Raw genomic sequence first — 21,259 nt, 5'->3', positions numbered from 1 at the left:
TTTATTTTTAAAATTATATTTACTATTGACAAAAATGTGTTCCGATCAAAGGGCTACCGATATCCGATCTATGTGATTTTTTGCAGGCATGAAGTACTCGATGAGCTCTACACATTGAATAGTTCGGATCATCGAAACGGGACCTGTGGTGGGCCTCACAGACCCAACAATATGCTTTAGCCTTTCCCTTTCTAAAAAGTACTTGAGTATAAGGATGCAACTCGGGTAGGTTGGCTCGGGTTGGAGGGTTGCCCAGGCTCAGCCCGAATTGTGTTTGGAAGTGCCCAAGCCCGACCATCAACCTGAGCTTAGCTGCCCAAGCCCGAACTGAGCTACATAATCTGAGCTCAAGTTAGCCGAATTGCCCAAATTGAATAGACAAATAACAAAAAAATAAAAAATAAAAATCAAATTGGAAGTGATTCAATAACAATCATACGCTAAATAAAAAAAGAAAAATAATTCATCTTCACACACAAATAGAATTAAATCATAAATGACGGAAATTTCTAAACAATCCATTAAAAAACTAAATCATACCTACATTAAAATTTGCCCAAATTATTTGCAAGTAAACCATTACTTCTATCAAAATGATACTTTTTATAGTTTCTACCTGCAAATCCAACACAACAAGCATAGAAGATAACTTTATCAAGAGTTTTAGAGAGACAAGCTGAGGCATATAGTATGGAACCCAACTCAACACTTTCTTTTGGAAAGATAAAATAAAATAAAAAAGGAAAAAAATACAAATTAAATCTATAAAAGGGTATATCGCCTCAAGATCTCGTTCGTGAATCTCAAGAGGAATGAGGGATCATGTGGGTGAAGCTCAAAGCTTGAATTTCAATGGTGGTCAAAAAGAGAAAGAAAGAGAAATGACAAGAATGAGGAAGAAATGGTGGTCTTTTTCCCAAGAGAAGATACAGTGAAGACAAAGGGAGACAGCCCACGTGGTTGCCTACTCCACAAAGCCAAATTCCATTTATAACCTCTGAAGTAAATGAGATTGAAAGCCAAAATGAAGGAGAGATGCCCACATTTATACATATATTATATAATTTTTATAATATATAAAATGCAACTCGAGTTCGAGTCGCTTGGATTACACACAGCCTCTATCTAGACCTAACTCAAATTGTAATTCGGGCATAAAAAATCTGCTCAGGCCCGTCTAGATTACAAAATATTATTGCCTAAGTCCTTAAAAAACTCAGACCGGATACAAGTTGCTCAAGTTGAATTTGTCCAAATTGAACCCCTACTTACATAATTAAGTTAACACCATTATATAATTATTAACATAAAATATTATAAGTTTCAAATTTTACTTTTAATCAAATTTAATATATAAAATAAAAATAATAAACTAAAAAATATCCAAAGCTCATCTTTTTAAATTTTTATTTTTCATCAAAAATTTGATAAATTCTCAATTGAGTGAAAAAAATAATTCACCCTTGATTTGATGAAGGGAAAATAACACTGCAATGTGTACTTTTAAAATAAAATTCAAATCAGTGTGAAAACTTATCAATTTTAATAATTAAAATTATAAACTTTTTTATAATTTTGTTTTGTTTTGTTTTTTTGGGGGGGGTCTTGCCAGTAACTCACAATTTTTCCCTTGATGAATGGATTAAAAAAAATAATAATAATAAAAAAAAAAAAAGTTCACATTTTTTTTAAAATCAAATTTTAAGATGGTACGAAATGGGTCAAACCATTAACGGGTCGGGTCGGGAGGTTGTATATAAGGCTTCTGTACCAGTTACCCTTCTCCTCTGCGATCAATGGTGAGACGAAGGAGTTGTTTGGATGATCTAAATAAGTGCACTTTTTGACTTTTTATGAAATATGGGTTGGATTTGGGTTGGGTTTGAAGTGATGTGTTAGAGAGGTGATGTGACTTAAATAAGATGATGTGAGTTAAATAGGATAGTGACTTTTTGACTTTTTGACTTTTTTGAAACTTGCCAAACCAGCCCGAAGTCAGATGTACCGCTGGCGAAGCTGCTTCGTCGGTGACTTCTTGATTCCGGCGAGGTTTTCGCATCGGGGGCGACGGAGAAGCTTCGATCAATGCAAGGCTCTGATACAAGAATTTGATGAAGATGATGAATCAGAGGTACGATAAATTCTGTTTTCCTGACAATTCCATCATGGATTTGTTTCCTATACAATTTTTTTTATACATTGATTCCTAAAAATGTTCACTTTTGAAATGGATTTGATGATTGTGTATGAGATTGATAGCTAGCCACTACAAGTTAGTGTGTTTATATGTCATTGCTATCTAGCTTATTTAACATCTAAATAAGTAGATCCTAAGAAGAAGGCTCTGTTGGGATCGCGGGGTGAGAAAAAAAAAAGAAGGAAATGATTCTCAGTGTTCAGTTTGGATGAGCAAGAAAATAAAGCACGAACTGGAACACTTGACACGATGATGTCAAAAGAATGGGGACACGTATGGTGGGACATGACAATGAAATATAGTTTTCAGATATTTTATTTGTTATGTAGTTTAATATTATATCCACAAACAATCAAAATTAACAAAAACTAATACTAATTTGATATTTGAAATAAAAAAAAATAAAAAAAACACTTTCAAATTAACACTTGCGGTTTATATCTCTATTATGGATGATTTATTAAGTATTTAAGTCTAAGCAAAAGTAATAATTATCCAGCATTCATCAAAAACACTAAAGAAAAGAGGAAACAAATCTAGTTGGTGTGCCCTTGAAGTATCCCCAGTGTGTCCATGTCATGTCCTTGTTATCTCCCTTGAAAAAAAGAATTTAAATAACAGGACATCCCATATGGCGTGTCGCATACATGCCCCCGTCCGGGTCTGACACCCCTATGGCACTTGTTTTGAAGTGTCAGTGCTCCGTAGCTTTACAGTTTACAGGTAAAAAGAAAAAGAAAAAGTGAACATAAAAATTTCTATAAGTAGATCTTTATATTATTATTAAATTTCATCTTATTTTGAATCGTGATATCATCGCTCATAATTACTAAGATCTTTATGTACCGTTTTCATTCTCTTGTTGGTCTGAAGAAAATAATAAATTGAGCTATCCTCATTTGACATCTGACACAAATTAAATATCAACCATGAAAGCGTACTTGCATTCACTTATTTTATTCAACTTACACCAAATATATTTAACATGGAAAAAGCTAAGCAAACAATTTCTTTTTACAAAATTATCATACAAAATGATTTGCTTGTGATATTTTGAATTACAATGATGAGCTTCTTAGTTTCAAGGGAATGGATTGGAATGAGGGGTTGACATCCAATTTTAAATGATTAATTACCTTTTAAATGGATCATTTTGCCGTTAATTTTTATTCAATTTGTTAACGAATATTATCAATTGGACTAAACTAATACACAACGTAAAAATTTAAAAGACAAAATTGATATAATTTAAATTTCAGTGACTAAATTGACATGAGACACATTAGAAGGTCAGTAGGTATAATTTTACCTTATTTGATTTGTAATATAATTTTGTTTTGGCTTGATATTTCATCTTTTATAAAGGTTCTTGAATTTGCTGATGATCATAAGTTGCCCATATACCCAAATTTGATTTGTTTGGAGCTGGTTGTTTACAATTGTTATACCTAGAGACGGCTACCAAACTTGCTTTATAGTGTTTGTAAACTGCAAACTCTTAGCATTGACAAAGTTAACTTCACATGTAAATTTTTTAAAATTTGTAGCATGTTTTTTGTATCTAAAAAGCACAGATACAGACACTTGACATAACACGGGCACATGAAAATTTTCAAAATATGTAGTATACACCACATAGGGAAGACCTAGATTAGAAGTGTCTATGTTTCTTTGATTAATAGATTTTGAATTTCTCTTTTCTCTTTTTTCTAAGATCCTCCATATGATGAAGATGATGCAAATCATGATTTCAACTAGATTGAAATGCCAAAAAATCTAGTTATTTGCCTTCCCTTGAAGAAATTAAAGTTTATGGATTTAAAGGGGATGATGATTAGTTGGAAGTATTTTCTGAAAAATGCTGAAGTACTGAATAAGGTAAGAATTAATTCTTTCTAAATGAATTTATTTTTCCATTGAATGTTTTATTGCTTCGTATTAGGAGAATGCTAATTAGCTATCTTCACATGATTGATTGCTTTTTTGTATTGAACTTCAATAAGTTGTCATGTCGGTGCATGTTAGCTTTCCTAATATCGTTCTTGCCATATTCTATAAGTTGGTTTTGGGTGTTTGTTTTTATAGGTTGACAAATTTATTAGGTTGGTACTAGTTGGTTTTGTTTTTTGTTTTCTTTCCATGGATTTCTAGTTGCTCTTAATTAATAGCATCACTTCTATGGCTTGCATATCATATTGGTAGTAGCCACAAGACAAAAAACAAGTTCAAGAATGCAAGAGAATTGATTTTTGAATGTAGAGCTACAAGAAAACATAAGCTAACCATCTAATGTAAACAATAAAATCTCAAAGGAGTAGTTTTCTACAACAGGAAAGTGCAACTATCAATCTATCTATTGAGATCAATGATTTACAGTTAAAAATTGGCAAGTTGAGGGTTCAATGGTAGTGATATAGTAGGATTCTTGTTTATGATTTGATGATGGTGTTGTGAGTAAATGTTCATTATTGATAATGAATATATAATGATGATAGTTGTGGTGTTGGAGATGCTGGAATCTTGGTGAAAGCGTGGGGGACAATTGTGTGCAAATGACTCCTAGAGCGTAGGAACAAAGTGCAAGCTTGCGTTTGATTGAAGTAAAACAAATATTTTTAGAAGTTAATGTCTAATAACAAAGGATTCATAGTAGACAGTAAAAAAATAATAATTAAAAATTCTTATACTTACCCTTTTAAACTAAAAAGATTGGAGTCTTGTGCACTTGTACAAATGTTGTAGGTGTAAATTTTACATAGGTTTGTTCACATTTTTAGAAAACAACTATTAATGGATAATATGATAATCAAGAGGCCAATAAATCATATGGAATTTAATCATAACTTTTACATAATATCTCTTGTACTTTACAAAATATTCACAACCATGATTTCTTAGCCATGGTTTACAATGAATTACACTAGAATGGCAAGTTGTAGCTTCTACGCGTGAAGTAAGCAATGGAATGCAATCTTGAAGTGTATAATCATCAAGGGCCCATTCAATACTACTATGATCTAAAAGTTAAAATTAATGAAATATATTTTATTTAAAAAAAAAATAGTTTAAGCTTACTAAAAAGTGCATAGAAACTGTGCTTGAAATGGGCTTTTCTAAATGCGTGTTGAGGATGGAAGCAATATTGGCAAGCTTTCAACTATTAGAGTGGCACCATTTTTAATACTAATGCTCTTAGTTTTCTCATTTTGTTCTTTTTTTCTTTGAATCGAGTGCATGAGATTTGCAAATAACAGTTCTTTTTTTATTATTATTATTTTATTTTTATAATTTGGAACTCTTTGCTTTTTGGTAACAACTTGAAATTTTGGAATTAGAGTAATCCAATGTAAGGATTGATCGAAATGCAAGATTTGGCTTTAAAGGGTCTAATCCCTTATTCAATACCAAATCTTTGAACCAAGTAATGCCCTGAAGTGTAAGCTTCCAATCTGAGTTTGAATTTTGGTGAAAGCTATGTAACTTAAGCAATTGCCTTCAATTAGCATGAATAATTATAACATTTCCTAGCTATCTGCAGCTTTTATTCAATTAAAAAACAAGCAATTTGTATATTGTAGTTGCATATGCATATTTGTGGCAGTGATGGTTGGCCTAATGTTGGATTAGCAATATTAGGAGCAACTAAGGCGGAAGTGGTGCTGCAAATGTTCACTAACACTTCGGTGATTAATGATGAAGGTAGTGCTTGTTTTATGGTTGGTAGCACCAGTGTTGTTAGAATCGTATGATTCACAATTCGACATGAGTCTCAACCAAAAGGATTCGAATTGTGTTGTTGAATCGGAAATTGAATGATAGTGCAAGTAATTTTTTTTTCTTCTGCATAATGCATGAAACAAAGTCGTTTTCATCTCTATCAAAAAATAAAAAAGACATCAACTAGTCATATCAATATATATGGTTTTATATGTGTATATATATAATTTAATTATATGGATAACATTTAATTTTACACACCACGTGTGTATTTTTATATGTCAAAATACATCTTTAAAATTATGTATTATATTAATTAAAATGAATTTCACAATTCACTATTTTAGCAAAAACGATTCACAATGTGACAGTAATGTGTAGCACCAAATACCATTGCTTATTAATCATTTTGTTAGACAAATATTTGCCTCAAAAGCTCAAATTGTTATGAAATAGAGATCAGAAAATGAATGTGTACACAAATAACATAAGGTGCACAAGAAAAGCACGTGTTGGATTGGTAGCAAATACATAAGAATAAACTTAAACCCAAGACCTACCAAAACCAAAACTTTGATACCATGCTAGATAACCATTTATTCTTAAAGCTGAAGTTGTAAGAAAGTGGACCCAATCACATATGATTTTCCTTTATGAATGTTTACTACTATGTATTCCATATAGTTATTGTCAATTGGTTACTTAAGTTCCATTTATTTTGATGTAAAACAAAATTTCTTGCAAATTTCTTTTTCTTTTCTTTTTTTTTTTCATTTTTATTGCTTGGTTGCACTTAAAGTTGGAAAAAACTTTCTAAGGAAAAACTTTTACACCATCATGTCGAAAAATTACTAAACAATCCAATTTTGGTGGTAATGTTTATTTAAGTCGTGCGATGCCCTAAATATTAACTTGGCCCAGAGAGAGAGATAGGGTTTGCTGTGAGCAGTCTGACACCAGCTCTGATACCACCAGTGCCGCCAACCATTATTTGATGGCCGTGGTTTTCTTCACCTTCTAGACCGATGCCTTCCTGTTTTAGCTTCATTTTTCATTCAATTTCATGGTGCTAAGCTTCGAATTAATCAAGTTGTTTCAATTTTCTTCGTCTTCAATCGGCTATTGGTGGTTTTTGTGAATATTTTCTTTGGATCTTGTTTTATTTGGGTGAGTTCAAGCTAGTGATTTTTGGATCAGGCTCGGGTACTGTCTCTTAGTCTAGATCTAAGTCCTTCGTTATTTTTTTTATGGATTTTTTGATGGATTGCATTCAGATCGAAGCCTAATCTCATTTTTGCCTCTGAAATTTGTGTTGGTTTAGATCCCTCTAACTTTCTGCCTCAGATTTGGAAGCTGTAAGTATTCCGCACTTGACCATTTAATTTTTGTGTTAGGTAAAACGTATGAACTAAGATCCTTCATCATTTTGTCATCTGAGTTGATTTTTCATATTATTGTGGCTTTGAGCAGCCAATTTGTTGGATTTTCAAGCTGAAAATTAGGTAAAGACGGATACACAATTTTTGAATTGGGTTTGAGATTTTTCAACTACTTTTTGATGTTTTGATGGATTTATTTTTTTTCTTCTCTGTACAGAACATTGTACAAATTTTGTTGGGTACGAGCTTTTAAATATCAGCTGTTACGAATTGGAATTTTAGTCTTCTGATACCGTTATTCACTGATATAATGGTTGATACTATCTGATATTGTCTGATGTCAATCGATGTATGAGCATATCACTGATACCGATACATATCCCGATATCCTATGAAGCACGGACACGTCCCTGAGGCTTGCGTATTAGTGTCGGACACGTGTCAGACACAGACACGCGTACGACACGCTGTTGACACGTGTCCGACACTCTCCCCTGCGTGTCCCCCTTTTTTCAGAATTTTTCAGAGTCGGACACGACGTTGGACACGCGAGGACACGATTCAGACACGCAGGTGGGTGGATCGAAGAAGCCCTAGAACTGTTGGAGAGGAGAAAGAGAGAGAGCCAGAGACAGAGACAGATCGAGGGAAGAGAGAGAGAGGGAGATAGGTCGAGGGAAAAGAGAGACAGATTGAGGACAGAGAGAAGAAACCTAACCTGTTCGTCTTCCTCGTCTCCCTCTCTGCGCCTCGATCGACCATCGATCGCCCTCGTTTGACCCTCGTTTGACCATTGATCGACCATCGACCTCGTCTCCCTCTCTGCGCATCGTTTGACCCTCTCTGCTCTCTCTCTCTCTCGCTAAAATTTTCGACGCAACAGCTATATACGTTATATACTAATAATATATATACATATATATATATATATATATATATTTATATAGTAATAATAAATAATATAAATAAATAATATAATATAACCCCTAACCTTTCTTTTGGTCTTAAATAATATAAATAAATACAAATAATATATTTATTTTTTAATTTTACATATAATAAATAAAATTAGTATATATTTTTTAATTTTGCATATAATAAATAAAATAAATAAATAAAAATAAATACAAATAGTATATATTTTTTAATTTTACATATAATATATAAATAAAATTATATATATTAAACGTGTCCCCAACGTGTCGTGTCCCCCATTTTTTGAAAAATTACGTGTCCACGTGTCCGTGTCGTGTCCGTATCGTGTCCCGTGTCCGTGTCCGTGCTACTTAGCCGATATCGTTTTTTAAAACCATGATTGGGTATGAGTTTTTTTAACCTGTTGAATAGTTGGGGTTCTATTTTCTGTGTGTTGAACCTGATTGTCTGTGAAACTTCTAGGTTTTAAATGCTTATATAATTATCTATCGTATTGTATCAATCCAAACATAGGATTGATGTGACTTCTAACTTGAAAATTAGCAGCAAGATGGCCAACACTAAGTATCAAGTTTTAATATGGAATGGGAAATGATCCACGTTAATTGTGGTGGGAGATTGTAAAAATTGCATTCTTTCTTCTTGTGCTTGATCCCTCCCCTCCTTTGGTGACTGTTGGTGACACAGGGTTGGATATCCCTTTAAATTTCAACTTGCTGAGATTATTATAATCACTTTGTTTTTGTTTTATTGATGAGCAAAATCTCCCAAATACCCCACCCAAGTGCCCTTGCCCCCTACGGGGCTGAACCTGCAACCTCCCCCCTATGGAAGTGTTAGGGTGATGCCACTAGGCAACATGGCCATTTGCTATTAATGTCCATTGTTTTTATAAGGGAAATTTTTCTGTTTTCGGACATGCTGCCTAATCAGATTGCTGTGGCTTAGTTAGTGTGGATTTTGCAGTTGTTTTAAGGAATCATGGTAAGTTCAAGATCGAACCTTGCACTCTTTGTTGCAAATGATCGGTGATATTTTCTTATTGTGTTTTCCATTGCTAGCTTCAAAGTTTACTAGCTTTGTTGTAAAATGAACCTTTATGGCCTTCAGAACAAGTTGCTTTGTACGAACCAATGTGAACCTTGTTTGAACAAGTTGCTTTGTACGAACCAATGTGAACCTTGTTTGTGATGTAAGTTAAATGGTTAAAATACTTTTACCTGATTAACCATTATATATCTAATATACATGACTACACTGAGTCTTTTTGATGTTTGGTTCAATTTTTCTAATAAACACATGGCTATGCTTGAGTGAGTGCATAAGCTTGTTAGTTACAGCTAATGGAGAAAAGGTTTAAATCATAGTAAGTACTTCAATTCTTTTTTGAGCAAGACAGCTTGTAGCAGTTTGTCTTATTGAGCAAATATAGGTATGTCAAGGCAACTGAAACATATTATTTTTATTATCAAGAAAAGTGAAACTTATTATGGAATGTTAAGGTCTTTTTTGTGATGTTGCAATAGACTACTGGTTCATAAATCATATCATAATGTTATGATTCATGAACAATTGTTCTGATGGCTAACTGATCTTCTACTTGGCAGCTTTGTCTTCTTGGAGCTTGGATTGACATCTTTGATCATCTCCAACCTCTCTCTCTTTCTCTCAGAGGTAAAACCCTTCCAATTCTTTTTACTAACAGTTCCCTAGAAAATTATTGTAACCTTACTCTGATATGGTCTGTTTGCCCAATCACAACAGTCTAATTTTATCTATTTTGTTTAGGAAGAGCACCACAGAAATCATGACTTCAGTGTCGAAGCATCTGCAACCTTTGAAGGAGGTGAATATTGGACATGGAGAAGATAGAATCAGCAGCCTGCCAGACTCGCTTCTCATTTACATTCTTTCTTTCATTCCAACCAAATTTGCATTCAGAACCACCGTCCTATCCAAAAGATGGAAGGACCTGTGGGCATTTGTCCCAAATCTTGACTTTGATGGATTGATGCTTGATGCTCCGATGCAGACTCCTGATTATGATAAAAGTTTCATGAATTTTGTCACCAAGGTATTTTTCTTTCACAGATCGCCGTGTATTAAAAGATTCCATCTGAAAGATGGTGGGGGAATTGATGTATCCCGTGTACATACATGGATAAGTGTTCTTACTGCGCGTGGTGTTGAAGAGGTTGATATCGAAATGTACACAAGGCAGGATCTTATTTTGCCTCAAAAGCTCTTTTGTTGCAAGACACTGGTGGTCTTGAAGCTAATAAATGAACTGAAATTCAATTTTCCTACCTCGGTTTACTTGCCGAACCTCAAGATTCTCCATGTTTCACTTCATTATCCGGAAAATGACATAACACAGAAGCTCTTCACTAGCTGCCCGATGCTTGAGGATTTGCACTTAAGAGCAAATGTAGTGGATGAGTCGGAAATGATTTTTGATGTCTCTTCGCCCGCTCTAAAGAAATTAAAGTTCCATTTGATTACGTTTCTGGAATGTGAACACTTTGATAGGGGAATGAAGCTTTCAAAGAACAAGATTGTTGTCAATGCACCAGTTCTTGAACACCTGACTGTTCGTGATGATTACTTGCCTTGCTACTCGCTGAACAACCTATCCTCGTTAGTTAGAGCATATATAAATGTTGGATACTGCTGTATAGAACTGCTCGGAACAAAGGAACATGCTAATAAACTATTCATGCTTCTGGAAGGAATCACTAGTGTCAAGTTTCTATCACTAGCTGCAGCAACTATGGGGGTATGTTTGCTCTGTCTTTTCTTAATGAGGTCATTTTGAAATTTGACCCTATAATTTCTTGTGACATATACTAATATTTGACTGGATAAATTTTCCTTGCAGTCCTTGTAGTTTGCCTCGTACCAATTTGGTCCTTACAATTCTAATCTTTTCAATTTTCTCTTAAAATTTTCACATTGTGTTAATTTAGTCCAATAGGCAACGGCTCTATATAAATTGGACTGAAATCAACGGCAAAATAGTCCATTCACTCACCTCAAATTGATTGACGGGTTGACATCCAATTCGAAACAATTCATTCCCTTCTGAATGGATCATTTTGCCTTTGATTTCTATTCAATTTGTTAACGATTGTTATCAATTGCACTAAACCAATACACAACGTGAAAAATTAAAAGACAAAATTGCTATAATTAAAATTACCGGGACCAATTGACACAAGACACATTACAAGTACCATGGATATAATTTTGTTCTATTTGCTTTGTAATATAATTGTGCTTTGCCATATTATTTCATCTTTTATAAAGGTTTTGGAATTTGCCGACGATTACAAGTTGCCACTATACCCAAATTTGACTAATTTGGAACTGGCTGTTCACAATAATTATAGCTGGAGAAGGCTACCAGACTTGCTTGATTGTGTTCCCAAACTAAAAACTCTGACATTGTTGAAGGTGAGTTTACATGTAAAATATTCAAATTTGTATTTTTTTTTTTTTAGGCTGTGTCTAAGCATGGATATGGACACTAGACGTGACACGTGGAAATTTTCAATAAATGCAGGACACAACACATTAAGAAGACGTGTTTCTTTGATTTGCAACTTATGAACTTCTCTTTTCTCTTTTTTCTAGGATCCTTCATGCGATAAAAATGGTGTAAAATATGATTTCGACTGGATTGAACTGCTACAAGAAATGCCTAGTTGTTTCTCTTTCCTTGAGGAAATCAGATTCGCTGGATTTAAGGGAGATGATGATGAGTTCAAGCTATTGAAGTATTTTTTGGAAAATACTGAAGCGCTGAATATGGTGAGAATTAATTTTTGCAATTTAACTCGAGCCAAAGAGAGGAAATTTTTCAAGAGTATACGAAAGTTTCGAAGGGCCTCAAAACTTTGTGAAATCAATTTATTTTGTGACTCGAAAGAGTAGTGGGCAATTTATTAGCAAGTTTGTGTATGCTAAAGTTTTATTTGCACTTTGTATGTTGAGAGATGATAAAACTTATTTTAAAATTTGCTTAATAGTTATTCAGTTTTGGTTATATTGATTTTCTTTAATTGCATATTTATTCCTAAGATGAGAAAATGAATACCTGTTTTTTGAGTTTCGTCTTACTATTTAAATTTTCTGTTAAATTATTAGTTATATTTTTGGTGTGATGTACATTTTAACTTGTGATACGTTCTTGTCATGGATGAAACCTCATATGGCATTCATTTACTCATTTTATTTCTCTTTTTTGGTAAGTAATTTGTTGTTAGATTATGAAACCTCGTATAGCAGCCATTTACTCATTTTATTTATTTATTCTCTCTTTTTTAATAGGTAAATTGTTGCTAGATTATGAAATCTCATATGACAATTATTTACTCATTTTATTTATTTATTATTTCATTTTTGGTAGGTAATTTGTTACATTAGAAGAAAAAAAAATTGAGTACAAAGATTACAAGAATATACACTTTGACTTGAACAAAGCCATTCTAGAAAAATTGATTGATATAAAGTGTAGATCAAATATTTATTCCAGACTATTTGAAAATATAACTGATATATGGCTTCAGTCCCTCCTTGGAAGTGAGATTGACTACTTGTGGTGTTAGATATTTGAGGGAGGGATCATGCATGCAAAATTTTATTTTATATCTTCTTGTGTGTTTCAATTTAAGGACGGGCCTCATTTGGTACTGTTTATATATATATATATGTATATGTAGACGGAAAACAAAAAATTGTTTGGTATACAATTTTTATTTTCAAAAAAATAAAATTAATTTTAAAAATAGAAAATATTTGTTTTCACTTGTTTTTAAATCAAATTTTTACTTTATCTTTCCTTCACTCATCACCCAACAATCGCCAACTACAAGTAACCCACCAATGAGCTTGGGGCCTTGGGGCCATATTTCGACAAGTTTCGGCAATCCGATGATCATGTAACCTCCGATCATGTTCTCATGGCCCTCTAGTCACCCATAGCCTCTTATGACACTCTAATCACCAACTTTGTCCACCCCCACCACGACCACATCTATTCACACCCTCCCTCTCTAGCCATTAGTTCCATAAATTCATCAAACCTGTGTTTTTATGTTTATTTTTTCCATTTGTTTTCAAAATTTTATGTACACCAACAAATTTTTTGTTTTGTTGTTTATAAAAATAAAAAATTGCCTGTTACAAAAAAAAAAAAAAAAAAAAAAAAAGTTAAAGCATATTGGTGTTTAGCAAGTGGTTTTGGGGTTAAAATAGTCACAAAAAATAAAATAGGCTATTTTAGCCATAACAAACAAAATATCACATCCAACTCATAATCATTACACTCTTTTCTCACAAAAAAAATCAAAAAAGCCAAAACGTCAAAAAACTCTTTCCAAACTAAGCTTTTTAGCCTAGGTTAAAATAACTAAAAAAATCAAAAAGTCAACTCACTTCCTAAATAGAGGCATGCTAAAGTGGGTACTCAATCTTCACTCTTTTCAAATCACATTAATAATGGAATTATGAACCTTATTAATATTAATAATTAAAACTATAGAATCCATAGGGGAAATCATGAAAATTATTTTTTAACCTAATTATATGATTATGTTAATTTATTATAATTATTAACGAGAACTGAGAAGTGGTATTCAATTAATCTTTAGTAATAAACGATTACTGAGAACTAGTATAAATACGTGACTACTATGATTTGTTTAACATTACTACTGGTTTGGTAGTTTGGGGATAGTGGCAGAACTATTAAGGGGTCGGGGGCGAATCCGGATCACCCGTCGCCTTCCCCTGTCGCCCCCAAAACGACGTCATTTTGGGGGCAAATTTTCAAAAAAAAAAAAACGCAGAGAAGAGGGAGGAATGAGGGAGGAGAGAGGAGGAGGAGGAGGAGGCTGCGAGCTCGCCGTCCTCGTCCCTCGCCGCCATCGCAGCCGTCGCAGGTCGCAGCAGCTCCACCTCGTCGCAGCACCTGCGACCGCCGTCACCTCCGCCTCCGACCCGTCTGCACCTCCTCCTCCTCCTCCCCTGTATTTATGGCCCCCTCTAGTCCGGCCCTTCCCCTCCTCCTCCTCCTCCTCCCCTGTATTTATGGCCCCCTCTAGTCCGGCCCTTCCCCTCCTCCTCCTCCTCTTCCCTCCTCCCTCCCTCTTCTTCTCCTTCCTCTCTCTTCTGCCTTTTTTTTTTTTGAAAATTCACCCCCAAAATGACGTCGTTTTGGGGGCGACAGAAAAGGGCGACGGGGAAGGGCGACCGACGATCCATTCCCATCGGGGGCACCCTCCTTTGTCTCTAAATTTTAAGTAAATTTGGATGAGTAATGTTAGAAATCCCAAATATTCTACTAAAAGTTTTACCAAATGTCTCACATGGGTGTGGGACCCATACAATGTGGGTCTCATGTGGGTCCCATACCCATGTGAGACATTTGGTAAAACTTTTGGTAGAATTTTTGGGGCCTCTAGCATTTTTGAATTTGATTTGATCCTCTCAAATTTTTGTTGTCTCTTAAAATCTCTCCCTGATTTCTTATTGGTCCCAATATATTTCAATTGATCCTTATAATTGGATATAACCAAAGAGTAATGACAGGGACAAAGGAACCAGATACCGAAAAATATCAAAAAGAAAAAAGAAAAAAAAAATAGTATTTGGTTTAGATTTTAAATTTTTATTATATCATCTATTACATTCATTCATCATCTCAAGTGAGAGAGATAATAATAATTTCATAACAAACATTTACTTTAATTTATTATAGTCACATGTTATATTAATATTAACTGTAATTAAGATTTAAAAAAAATGATAAAATTAAGATATTTCTAAAATGTAACACTTTGAAATAAATACAATAAATCATCCATAACGATAATTAAATGACAATATAAATCCAAGGATAATGCCATTCTATTACATAAGACGCAGTTGTACAAGAGAGGTGACACGTGCAAATATACATTCATAAATCTCAATCTTGAATCTATAGCATGTGTCAACAACAAAATGTAAAATAGAAGTTCAACAGATAATAGAAATGCCCTGAAGGCTACAACTTTCCAAGACAATACTTGGGTACATCTAAAGTGAGTCTTAAGCTCAATACAAATAAAGCCTAGGCTTGTACAACATTAAATACAAAATAATAAAACCAAACCTTCAGCTCCATAGTCCTCCCAAGCTAAGTCTTTGATGAAGGCATATCACCAACACTTGAAAATAGTTTTCCCATATAGGGTGAGCCAAAACCCAGTAGAAATAATCCAACACAATATATGAATCTTAATAAAGATATAAGGCTGAATGCATATGCAATGCTTATGACCACAACATTTTACATTTCTTTCTCAAAACCATGTCACGTTCAGTTTATATCTCAATTCTCAAATCATGTCCTTTACAACAGAAAACAAGGAGGAATTCTCAAACCGGTACAACTTTTCACGGATATTTCGTCCATGGGAAACCGTTAAATGGTACTTGTAGACACCCTATTTTTGACTGCCCTTAAGACTTTTGCGCCTCAGGTTGATCACTCGATGATAAAAGTTATTTTGTGCAAATGTTCAATTTCTTCAGCAAGAAGAGCTTCTAATCCCAACCTTACCCCCCATTTTGGACCGAAACTATTTTGGACCGAAACTTTTTTTAGACCTTAAAACCATCTTTTTCAAAATATTTTTGAAAATGTTTCTACAATGTTCTAAAGCTCGCATTTTGTTAAAAATTATACTTTTCGGTAAACCAAGCAAAGACAAAGTAGAAATAAATGAAAGAAAGGTGAACTCTTTGAAAAATCTTTAAACCTCTTCTTTATAGGTTTGGAGTTGAAGAAAATTAGAGGAAAGGGAAGAAAACTAGTTAGGGAGAAATTGGGCTTGAAACCGTTGAGAGAGAACTGAGCATCCTTCACTAAACCAGGCCTATCTCTTTTTACACTTAGACTTTAGTTGTGAGGCTACCACTATTGGAAAGTGGACTTTCGAGGCTTCAATTTAGACTTAAGAATCTTCTAAAGTCAAGTCCGGATGAGGAAGATATGGCTGTTTGAAGCTAGGCATCAATCTGGTTAAGATAGAAATTAGCAACTTTTACTAAAATAGGCATATCTCTTTACACTTAAAATTTAGATGTTAGGCTTTCATTATTGGAAAGTAGACTTCTGGAGCTTCAATTTAGACTCAAGAATGACCTAAAACTGAGTCCGAATGAAGGAGATGTGCCCGTTTGAAGTCGGGCCTGGAAGTAGATTTTTGATGGCTGACAGGTAGCCAGCAATTCACACTTTTGGCCTGCCAGCCACTACTGAAAAACACAGATATTTTTGGCCAACTGTCCCCCAAAAGCTCTAGCTGTTCTAGGCATGATATTTTCGACTTAAGGAGCTATTTTTCTATATATAGGGAACCTTCCTTCATGGTTTAAGGTTTAAAAAAATACAAAAAGTTCAAAAACTTGAAATTCTCTCTCTATCTCTATCTTGCAACCTATACACCCTCTCTCTACACTTCCTAAACCGATATTGGAGCTCTCCTTGTTGAGATTATTGAGTCTAAATTTCAGCCCTTGAGAGTGAAAACTTGTTGGTTTATGAACAAAAAAGTAACCTTACTTTAAGAGGTATAATTTTGAGCATCTCTACACTACTTCTCTCCCATCTTTTCTTGCTGTTTTTGAACCATTTTTGGATTGTTTTTATGGGCTGAAGCTTGTGGTTTTAGGCTATTAAAGGTAGAGGGGTTAACTACCCTTCTTTACACCTTGTTTCCTAAGCTTTTACACTTGTGTTTCCCATTCTTTCATCAACTCTTTTTAAGCTTTTAAATACTGAATTTCAGAGTTATTTCAGTGGCTAAAAACACTTTTTAAAGTCCAAATTAGAGGGGTTAGCCTCCCCTTTTTGTGTCTTGTTCACTAGCTTACATAGCTTTATGTTTTAACTTATTATTCTAGCAATTCTTGTCTTGATTCCAGCATGTTTTAGGACTTATTTAGTACTGTGTTTAGGACTGTTTTTAACTTCTTGTTACATTTGAGCTTTGTATTGCATGCTTGTAGTGTAATTGTCCTCATAAGTTTGATGGTTTAGGCCTTAGACACCATCTTATTTGAGTTGATAGTATTTATTTATGGCTTTCTATATTTGTGATCACTTTTAATCATCTCTGCAACCTCCTACTTTTCTTGGTTTTTGTTTTGCTTTGAAAGTAGTTTCAAACTACTTGTTTGTTTAAAGCATGAGATTGAGATGTCATGCTTAATGGTTTAATCCCTTTGGGGATTCATTACCAACAATATGATGTCTCTTTCATACCTAAAGTAACTCTTGATTCAAGCCATCTTTCCATTAGAGGGCTTAAATTCACCTTTTGGACCCAATTGATTAAAGAATGGATGGTAATCTGAAATGAAGTAATAAAATTAAGGCTAAAAAAGGTGCAAGATAATAACTTGGTTAAGGTTCAATCGGATGTTAATTAAACCCTTGAGTCTCGAGTCGTTTCATACTCATTAGTGATAAAAACGGTTCAAGATTCATTGGCAACTACTTCCCTTGATCTTTCATGATGGGGAGGTGGTTTTGAGAGTCTTGTTTGTTGCATTCATTGAACTTGCACCTTTGGTTCATAGGCTATCATGCAATGAAATTGCATAGATTGATGGTTTGTGAATCAAGTTTACTACTCCTTTGAGTTGTTCAAATGATAAGGATGGGCGAATTGTGCGAACAAACCCTTAAGCATACACTGTCTCTACTCTATTTGCTCTCTGTTGCAGCAGGGAAATTTAGTCATCAATGGCCGGCAGGCCACTATTGGTGGACGGCAGGCCCTCTGCCGGCCACCAGTGTAAAATCAAGCACTATTCCCTTAAAACAGAATAGAGTTGGTCTGGAGGTGGAAATCAGTGCATGTGTTATACTGTGCAACAGAGGCATTCAGCAGCAGAAATAGTGGCTTTTTCGAATGGAAACCGCATTCATGCATGAGCCCTTCATCGATCCTCGGGATCCGTGTTATAAGTATATTAGTGTTGTGATTCAAATAGTGGCTTTGTAATTAATTAGTTAGAATAGCTAATTCGTTTCGTGTTGTAATTATTTTAATTAGCTAGATTAGTTAATTAATTAACTCATTTCGGTTTGTAATAATTAGTTAAGTAGTTTAGCTAATTTAATTTGTTTTGTAATAATTAGCTTTGCTTTAATTAGTTAGCTAGTTAGTTTATTCGGACCCTCCTGTGTGAGGGCGTAATATTGTAATAACGTATATGTCTTCTAACCCCACGTCATTCTCTCTTTTATTTACTAGCTTATGATGGTTAGTTTAGAGCATCATGTTTTGTTTAGCATCTCTCATGCCTTGCATCCACTTGTATTGCATGCACCGAGACTCGGTTCGTCATTCTAACTTGCATTGTTAGTATTAAATACTTCTTTGAAGAAGATGCTTAGACCACATGCTATCAAATTGATTCATATGCCATATTAGTAGCCGAGCCTATTAATTACATATCGCATGTGTTGCATTAGTCATATCGCATAGTTAGGAATCAAGCATTTTTCTAACTCGTTTCTCTTTTTGGCTTGAAGTATTAGGTGAGCCTTTACTTGTTTTAGCATGCATGTGATTGTTACCATGTTTAGCATGCTTGCCATGTTTAGCATGCATGCCATGAGGCTAAGTGCATAAGTGATAAACTATTTTGAATGTCTGTGGATGAAGACTAATTGCTTGAATTAGAATAATTTGAGTAAATGTTTATATGCGATCACTTTTTCAAGTGGTACATATTCAAAACAATTTTCAAAACAAACATGAATCCAAATGTTCCAATTCTTGCAAGTTAGTCTATACATGTGTGTGCGCATCACAAAGTAATGCTAACCTAATAAATCAGAACAAGAGCATATAATGTACATAAGATTCATATCATGATTAGTATAGGCCGATCTTTGATCAGGCGAGCAGGGGTACTCAATTCATGACTTTTTCTTCTCGTATATAAGTTCCCAAGCTGAGACAATCTTGGTGATGACGGACACGTGACCTTTGGCATGAGTCATGGGTTTCCTAAATTTTTCAAAAATATTTAGGTAGCGACTCTGTATCTAGCAAAGCAATCCATTTTTGACAATTTGATTCAAAATCGATTTTCTAAAAGATTTGCCGAATTTGGACTCTTTGGTATTTATCTATTTCACGTTGCACTTGTGAGATCAGATTCAGAACCGTGAGAGTCTGATACTGTAGGGCTTATTCGTCTACCGAAATGGGGCACGAAAAGTCGAGTTACAGTACCCATGTAAACGTAGCCTATACAAGCGCTACTATTGTCATTTTACGGATATTTCGTTCACAGAAATCGGCACCCATGTACACGCGAATTTTTCGAGACTTTCACCCTGGACACACAGGCCAACTTAAATTTGGTGATACACACCTCTTTCTAACGTTCACCAATTTTTCTCAAATTCATATACATTTACAAAGTATTAAATGAGCAACAATGTTCAATGCACATGGATGAAAAATTAGTTTCAATTCACTTAATTCTCATGCAATTTCTACAACAATCATAGTTATCCTCCACCGATAGTACAAAACAGATATTTCTAAACAGGTGTAAAATCTCCAATACAGATAAACTTCCCAAATTTCAAGTTGAGTGATAATACATATAAAAATTTACCATTTATATCACTATCTATCCAATTTCATATTTTCAACATCAATTTCATTTATTTATCCAAAATAAATATTTGAGCCATTTAGGGTAAAACCCTTTTTTCTTCCAAAATTATTTCCAAGTATCAAAATCAATAGTTTGATCATAACTCAACCTCATTTCCAACCCCACAACCATTTTCAATACATTCATTTGAAAATTCCTCTTTTGATTTTAAACCAAAACCCTAGGTTTGTTCAAAATTCTCTAAAATAACAAGATTGTTTTATAAAAACAAATAACTAAGTTAAGTATCATAAAAGAGTATAGAGTATCTTTACCTCAAAGCTAAAAGATGATTGAAAGAGTAAGGGAAACTTCAACAACACCGGAACCCAACTTTGTTCGGATCAAAACGAAACTCTAGGTGAGCTCTACCTTTTTAACAAAGGGAAAATGGTGGATGTTGTATTTGTAGAGAGAATGTGAGTTTTAGAGAGAAAGAAAGAGTCTCAACTTAGGATTTTGAAATGTTTTAGAGAGAGAGGGAGATGAAAAAGTAATGTAAAATAGCCTGTTTACGAACTGATATACGCACAGTTCGCTCAAGCGTAAGACTTGTTGCTCGAGCAACTAGACACAATAAGTTGTTTCGCTCAAGCACAAGAATCTTCACTTAAGCGTAGAATACAATCTCCCAAAAGTTTTACATACAGAAGACCGTCGCTTGAGCACAAGAAGTCTTGCTCGAGCAAAGAACACTACCTCCCCAGTATCTCTACAAGTCTGCAAAAGCACTGGAAGCTCACAAATCTCGCTCTAGTGCAAGAAGGTTTGCTCGAACGAAGAGGCCAAATTCTAGACAACAACAATTTGAACCAACTAGCAACCAACCTGTCTCAAACACAACCAAGACACTCGAATATCCAAACTCAATGAGAAATAAGGAAAAGCAAGATATGAATATCTAAATAAGATAGATGAAATCCAAATTCAAAACATCAACAGGTCGGGTCTAAACCAGGAACGCTATATAAAAAGTACTTGAATACTATAAGTTAACACCATTATATAATTAATATCATAAATAAATATTATAAGTTGCAAATTTCATTTTGAATCAAATTTGATATTAAAAAAAAAATCTCCAGTGCTCATCTTTTTAATTTTTATTTTTCATCAAATTTTAATCTAATAAAACCATCTCCAATCTCAAATTTATCATCAAATTTGAATTTGATGAAAAATTGTTCCTTCTTTAGCTCCAACGGTTTCATCAAATCAGTATCATATCCAAGATTTCACTTTTCTTTTATCAAACTGAGGACCAATATGTCTTTCATCAAATCACTGTTTATTAGCG

The 21,259-nt window shown here is 34.0% G+C and overlaps 1 protein-coding gene across 1 annotated transcript; it reads left to right on the top strand.

Annotated features, from left to right (window-relative positions):
- Positions 1-1,789: 1,789 nt before the first annotated feature.
- Positions 1,790-12,274, top strand: LOC145806647 (F-box/LRR-repeat protein At4g14103-like). The gene is made up of 6 exons (XM_082904053.1): positions 1,790-2,131; positions 3,912-4,075; positions 9,837-9,903; positions 10,018-11,005; positions 11,536-11,682; positions 11,863-12,274. Exons 4-6 carry the CDS (start codon positions 10,037-10,039, stop codon positions 12,160-12,162), a joined length of 1,416 nt encoding a protein of 471 aa, XP_082760179.1. The 5' UTR covers positions 1,790-2,131; positions 3,912-4,075; positions 9,837-9,903; positions 10,018-10,036; the 3' UTR covers positions 12,163-12,274.
- The last annotated feature ends 8,985 nt before the right edge of the window (positions 12,275-21,259 follow it).

The sequence above is a fragment of the Camellia sinensis genome, chromosome 14 (assembly GCF_055761805.1).
Source record: "Camellia sinensis isolate YWXY chromosome 14, ASM5576180v1, whole genome shotgun sequence".
Taxonomy (NCBI): domain Eukaryota; kingdom Viridiplantae; phylum Streptophyta; class Magnoliopsida; order Ericales; family Theaceae; genus Camellia; species Camellia sinensis.
The sequence above is the reverse complement of the archived record's forward strand: the minus strand, read 5'-3'. Positions and strand labels throughout refer to the sequence as shown.

What these genes read in the sequence shown, in the direction of transcription:
- LOC145806647 (XM_082904053.1), top strand. Translation starts at nt 10,037, where the DNA reads ATGACTTCAGTGTCGAAGCATCTGCAACCTTTGAAGGAGGTGAATATT. An exon ending in TAGCTGCAGCAACTATGGGG is followed by an intron (nt 11,006 to 11,535) that starts GTATGTTTGCTC and finishes TCTTTTATAAAG; the next exon opens with GTTTTGGAATTTGCCGACGA. An exon ending in AAACTCTGACATTGTTGAAG is followed by an intron (nt 11,683 to 11,862) that starts GTGAGTTTACAT and finishes TCTTTTTTCTAG; the next exon opens with GATCCTTCATGCGATAAAAA.